General features: G+C 35.6%; 1 protein-coding gene across 4 annotated transcripts; it reads left to right on the forward strand.

Annotated features, from left to right (window-relative positions):
- Window positions 1–1,967: 1,967 nt before the first annotated feature.
- LOC145128404 (putative late blight resistance protein homolog R1B-16) lies at window positions 1,968–6,192 on the forward strand. 4 transcript variants are annotated; one of them, XR_013716865.1, is made up of 4 exons: window positions 1,968–2,136; window positions 2,881–5,562; window positions 5,787–5,922; window positions 5,997–6,192. XR_013716865.1 is itself a non-coding variant. In XM_079063203.1 (3 exons), exon 2 carries the CDS (start codon window positions 2,984–2,986, stop codon window positions 5,552–5,554), a length of 2,571 nt encoding a protein of 856 aa, XP_078919329.1. In that variant the 5' UTR covers window positions 1,968–2,136; window positions 2,875–2,983; the 3' UTR covers window positions 5,555–5,562; window positions 5,787–6,192. The 4 variants fall into 4 exon arrangements, 2 of the variants coding, with proteins under 2 accessions (XP_078919329.1, XP_078919328.1); XR_013716864.1 differs by having other exon boundaries at window positions 6,009–6,192; XM_079063203.1 differs by having other exon boundaries at window positions 2,875–5,562; window positions 5,787–6,192.
- Window positions 6,193–6,408: the final 216 nt, after the last annotated feature.

Consider the following 6,408-nt stretch of genomic DNA (forward strand, 5'->3'; position numbering starts at 1 on the left):
CCTACAATAAATTTGAATAAAGAATCATTTCCTATATCTCACTTTGTCCAACAAACGATTTCCGATATAGTTTTCTACTATTAAATACCGTATGTTTTCATGTTGAGACTTCTCATAGGTACTTATGGAAGCAAAGAGGTATTTATAGTTTTCTACTATTAAATACCGTTGGAGATGGTCTTGAAAGTTTATACCTATTTATGATATTTCTAAAAATAAAAAGGTCCTTTTGGGTTTCCTTAGACCCATTTGAGCATTAAGATACAAAAAGGATTGAAGATAAATTACTTTATTAATTTATCATGTTTGATAAATTAATTAGAAGCTAATTTGTAGTTAAAGTTAAGTAATTATAGAGACTAGATTAATTAATGAAAGAGTTTAATAATAGAAATAGTCTAGGAGCGAATTCAGCAAGAAAGCAGTTGCTTTGGCACTAAACAACTAGGAGCCTATAAATAGGACTTAGGGATCAAACCCTAGATGTTCCTAACCATAGAAAAGTTGGCCTCCCCTTGCCTCCTTTTGGTTGATGAAAACAAACCTTTTTTGTTTCTGCCGCTGAGGTTGTTGTTAAGCTTCTGCTGTTTAGTTTAGGCGAGTTTTCTCACTGTATTGCTTATGTCATAGTTGTTGTGCATGCTAGATTAACTGAGTCTTATTTGTTGATTGTTGTTATATATGTTGTTGGGTTGATACAGACTCGTTAATATGGGTTGATACAGGCTCGTTGCTGGTGGTTGATACAGTCCGGTTCATTAGAAACAAATCGATTGAGTCAATACGGACTCAGAGTCGATACTTGGGGTTGATACATACATGGGGTTGATACGAACCCGTTGTTGTTATATGTAGTTATATATGTTGTATGTGATATTTTAGGGAACTCACTAAGCTCTGACTTACAACTTACAGTTTGTGGGGATGCGAAGGCGTGACTGTACACACACATCATCAATTTTATGATTCGAGATTCCCCGCTATTTTTCTTTGTAACTTTGGTTTTGAATTATGGTTTATAAATAAATGATTTTGAATTGGATGTATCTTTACAAAATGGATGTTTATTCTATTTTAAAAATGAAAATTTATTCTAGAAATCTGGATGTTACAAGCTGTTTGGTGATTTTCACTATTAGGGTATGCAAAAGCTGCAAGTCCAGAGATGGAAATTGATTATGGCTGGCTTTTGTTGGGTTCTTTGGAGGTATAGAAATGAGGTTAATTCAAAGCCAAGGAAAAGTCTTGTCCAATTCTGGTTTTAGAAATTCAGATGTATTCTTTTATTTGGCTTAATAGACGCTCAAAAAATTGCTGCCCAAGGTAACCAAGAGAAATGGCTAATTACCCAATGTTGTAACCTCCTTTTGCCTAGCCTCTCGCTAGGTTCTTTTTGAATATCAGTCTTGCCGTACAAAATAATAATAATAATAATAATAAAACAAATACAAGAATATGAAAATAGTTTTGAACTAGAAAATACAAACAAATTATTTATCTAACACAACTCTAGTAAGAACATGTTACAATAAATGTGTAACCTAATGAGTTCAATCAACAACCTACAAACGTTAGTGATGAGAAACGCTAATATCTTAAGACAAAGAACAAGTGAGGGTAAACAACAGAGAGTGTTCGTGAGATTCTAAAGTGTTTTTTGAGATTCTAAAACATGTTATGATCTCTCTTTCTGCAACAAGGCATTATGAAAAGGGTTAATCATTTAAAAAGTATTAAAACTCTTTTTGATATGGTTATGTATATAGAGTGAAAGGTTGAAGCGGAGAATGTTCAACGTTGTTTTACCATCATTTTAAGATATAAGGACCATTATTGTAAGTTAATTTATTGAGGGACCAAAATGCAGGCTGAGAAATAATTCAAGGATAAGAGAGGAAGTAGGAGGAAAGATTGAGTTTATCCTCCGCACCCGTTGACTAGAATGTTGGAAAAAGTTCGATTCTCATTTGGATCATTATCAGCGGTGACTCCTTTGTCCTGATAACCTATCAGTATTTTGGATATTGCTTTCAGTCATTCGCTCATGGAAATCCATGGAACAGATTGAGTTCCTCCTCCGTCCCCGTTGACTTGAATGTTGGAAAAAGTTCACTTCTCATTTGATGATCATCTGCTGTGAGTTATTTGTTCTGATAATATAGCAGTATTTTACGGCATATGTTTCGATTTTACTATAAAGACTTTCGCTCATGATATCTGAACCCGTATGAATTTCAATGTACATCAATGTCTAAGTCTGAAAAATGAATGTATTACCGATTATTCCTCGTATTGTTTTAGTAAATCTGTAACTAGGAGTTTTGGGGTTGAGGTGTATATGCGTTTGAAAAATGAAAACAACCCTTTTTGAACAGCATGAAAAATTCTAGAGAACCATAGCTTCTTTCCCAACAAATTGTAATTGTTGCGCTTAAACTTGATCTAATGTGTTTGTGGAATCAATTGAAAAACTAGAAACATGCTTCAATAAAGGGTTAACAAGAAAATAATGAATCAAAATGGCCAAATGAACAGCTTCACTTATTTCTCAGAAAAACTGGAATGACAAATATGGTTCATTTATAGACTGAGCAACAAACCCCAAGCAACTACAACGTAACTGACCCAAGTCAATGCCAAACTCATTTGACTTTTCTCATCTTTTCCATTAAGTTTCCTGGATTTTGTTGTAAGTCACAAACCTACAGTACTAAGAGACATTTATTTAATGTTAAACATGTGAGGATTTACTGCAAATTCTAAATAATTCCACATATTTATCTGATGAAAATTAAAAATTGATTTGAGTTTCAATTTATATGTATAAGAAATCGTATATCATATGTTTATTATTGAATTGTTGTCATGGCAAAGTTGCAGAATATACTACTTTCACTGCCAATCCAGTTCACCACCAAGGTCCTAAACTATTGTTGATATATTCATCAGAACAAGATCTATTTTGCTATATCAAGGAAGAACCATGGCTGATGTGCTTAAACATCTTGTCTTGAAGGTTATATTTAATGATATACCGACATATGATTCATCGTTATTTATGCAAGAACTACAATGGAAATGGAAGGGACAGTGGCAAGTGAATTTTAATCAACTCATGAACCACCTCAGAATGATAATGCAAGGGTATGAAAACGAGGAAACACGACACTTACTTAAAGAAATGAGGGTAATGTTTCGCGAAATTACTGGGCCAGATCTTCACATGAATCACCTCAACATTATTATGCTAGAGTATGAAAATGAGGAGGCTAACAAAATGATAAGGTTTGGAATTGGAGATGAAAGGAAGGACAAGATCTTAAAGATTATTGAGGAACTCTGTGTAATCAGATTTGGATCGAACGTAGAAGGAGAAGAAACTGTTGTGGGCTTTGATGATGAAGTAGAAACATTGCTTGATCAACTTACTCAAACTTCCATAAAGGAGTTGCAGGTTATATCAGTTGCAGGAATGGCTGGGCTTGGTAAGACGACTTTGGCTAGAAAACTATACAGGGATCCACTAATTGAATATCACTTTGACATTCGAGCATGGACTTGTGTTTCTCAGATATATGTAAAGAGGGATTTGTTACTTGGCATATTAAGCTCTTTTGTTTATGATCTTACAGAGGAGATCCATAAAATGAGCGATGAACAATTGGGGGAAAAGCTATACAGACTTTTAAAGGGTCGTAGATATCTAGTGGTGTTGGATGATATCTGGGATTGTATGGCATGGAATGATCTCAAAATTTATTTGCCAGATGACAAAGTTGGAAGCCGAGTTGTATTTACTAGCCGTGACATAGATATTAGCTTACATGTAGGGGCAGCAAGACCTGCTCATGTTTTGCGTCTTCGTACTGCAGATGAAAGTTGGAACATATTTCAGAACAACGTATTTAGAATTGGAATATGCCATTCTGATTTAAAGAAAGTTGGAAGGGAGATCGCAGAAAAATGTGAAGGTTTGCCTCTTGCCATAGTTATAGCTGCAGGTCTTGTGAAAAATCGATTGTCATTTAATTGGTGGTCAGAAATTGCTGGTAGTCTACATTCATTTATGGTCCGTGATCCAAACCAATACATGGACACACTAGCTTTAAGCTACAACCATCTGCCTTCTCACCTAAAATCGTGTTTTCTCTTTCTTGGTGTATTTCCTGAGGACTATGAGATCCCCGTGACGAAGTTGATCTGGCTATGGATTTCTCAAGGATTCATACAAGAAAGTGGAAACAGAATCTTGGAAGATGTTGCACATGATTTCCTGATGGATCTAATCAAGAGAAGTCTCCTAATGACTACCAAACAAAGGGCTGATGGCCAAATCAAAGCATGCCGCATCCATGACTTGTTGCGTGATTTATGCTTAAGGAAAGCGGAGGAAGAAAGTTTTTCTCAAGAAATCTACAGGTATGCTCATGTTTCGGCATCTTCAGATGCCATCACAAATATGTTACAAGGAATGTCATCAAATCCTGCTGCATTAACCACCCACTCAGGGTTGTGTTATCCTTTTGAGTTTGGGAAAGCGCTTCAAGAGGGTGTATTACTTTTTAGTGAAGCATACAAATCCCTTCGGATTCTAGATATTGAGTCAATTCATGTGTCCTTATTTCCTTCCTTTGTAATACAACTTGGTAATCTAAGATACTTGTCCGTTCAAGCCCATGATGGAAGTCCTCACGCATCAATATCAAAGCTTGTCAACCTCCAAATGCTGATAATATTGTCGAAGAAGAATATTGTTGTACCAAAATCCATATGGAATATGGTAAATCTAAGGCACCTTTATATCAAATCAGGGGAAAATCTTATGGAGGAGCCTAGTTTAGTACAAGCAACGGAGAATGATGATGGTGGCAGTAGGCTGGGTAGCCTGCAAACCTTGTCCCAAGTAAGTCCTCACTCTTGCCACAACATATTTTCTAGGACTCCCAATCTTAGAAAGCTTGGGTTTTGTGGACCTTTAATATCAAGCCTAGGCGATTTGGAATTTCCAAATACAAGCTCTTTGCAGAATCTGCAAAACTTGAGGTTATTAAACACGGTCACCTATCCTGAACCAACAAGGTCTTGCAATCCTATTATGTTCCCTGAAATGCTCAAGAAACTTACTTTGTCAAACATTGGCATGGATTGGGAAGAGATGTGGAGCTTCTCCTTGCTGCCTAACCTGGAGGTTTTTAAATTAAAATTCCATGCATGCATTGGAGAAAGATGGGAGACAAGCGATGCAGTGTTTGGACGACTTAAGATATTGAAATTGCAGGGATTGGGGTTAAGGGAATGGGAATGTTCAAAGGATAACTTCCCCTGTCTACAACGTTTAGTGGTTCATCATTGCTTAAAACTCAAGAGTATCCCACTGGAAGTAGGCAGGATCTTGACATTGGAGGTGATTGAGGTAAGGGGGTGTAACGTATCTGCTAAAGCCTCTGCACTAAAAATCAAAGAAGAGCAAGAGAGTGAAGGGAACTCCTTCTTGAGTGTCCATGCAACCAACAATGTTTCACGAAAACGCTCAAGAAATTTGATGAAAATTTGACATTCCAGGTTAGTATCTTTTGGATTTGGCCTTTTTTTTGGATATATATTGTTGCATAAATTTTAACCCAATGATAATACCAAAATTTGAATCATGGACATGGTCGGAAAACATACCTGCAAACTGTTTAGAGCTTACTTGCTAGAGCATTCATATTCACTCTATCACTCATTTACTTTATGATTTTGGTTTTATATTATTTCTAACATGAGTTTTGTTTATTTATCTACAGGATGAAGATAACTCGACTGGTTTGGGTTTCCAAATGACTAATCCTGCTTATGTCATATTCTGTGGACGTTATATACGAACTAAATAAGATTTTAAATTAGTGATGGACCAAAACACGCATGATTCATTATCGCCAGGTATGCATTTGTGTCAAAATTGTAGCAAATTTTGCTCTTTTTATATGTAAATCAGGATGACATATAAGGTGAAGTTTTTTCTGCAGCCCACTTTTATATGTAAATAAAGCGTTTTTTAATTTGGAAAACTGAAGTTTACGGATGGATGGATATGCTGGAGCTTAATTTGTTTCGGATCTTGCAAGTCTTCATTTTCATATACTAAATTTAGTTTCAACTGTGGGGATTGCGTATAGTTGGATCTATAATGAAGGTTGTATTTAGAATGTATCCAAACTTACCAAGAAACTACGTCTTCTCGTTCGAAGCTAAGTGTTTGACAAAACTTAGTTTCTCCGAACGAATTGATACCAATAAGCTCAAGATATAAATATGCCAGTAATTGAATCAATTAAGAGATTTGATTAGATGTCAATTCTATAAAAAGTTAATAAGTAACCTATTCTTTGGAAATCTTCTCTGGATCCCGTATTATTCGCTCCAATG

Source organism: Lactuca virosa, chromosome 8 (genome assembly GCF_052849685.1).
Source record: "Lactuca virosa cultivar CGN04683 chromosome 8, Lactuca_virosa_CGN04683_v6, whole genome shotgun sequence".
Classification (NCBI taxonomy): domain Eukaryota; kingdom Viridiplantae; phylum Streptophyta; class Magnoliopsida; order Asterales; family Asteraceae; genus Lactuca; species Lactuca virosa.

Coding starts and splice junctions, on each gene's coding strand:
- LOC145128404 (XM_079063203.1), top strand. CDS start 2,984: ATGGCTGATGTGCTTAAACATCTTGTCTTGAAGGTTATATTTAATGAT.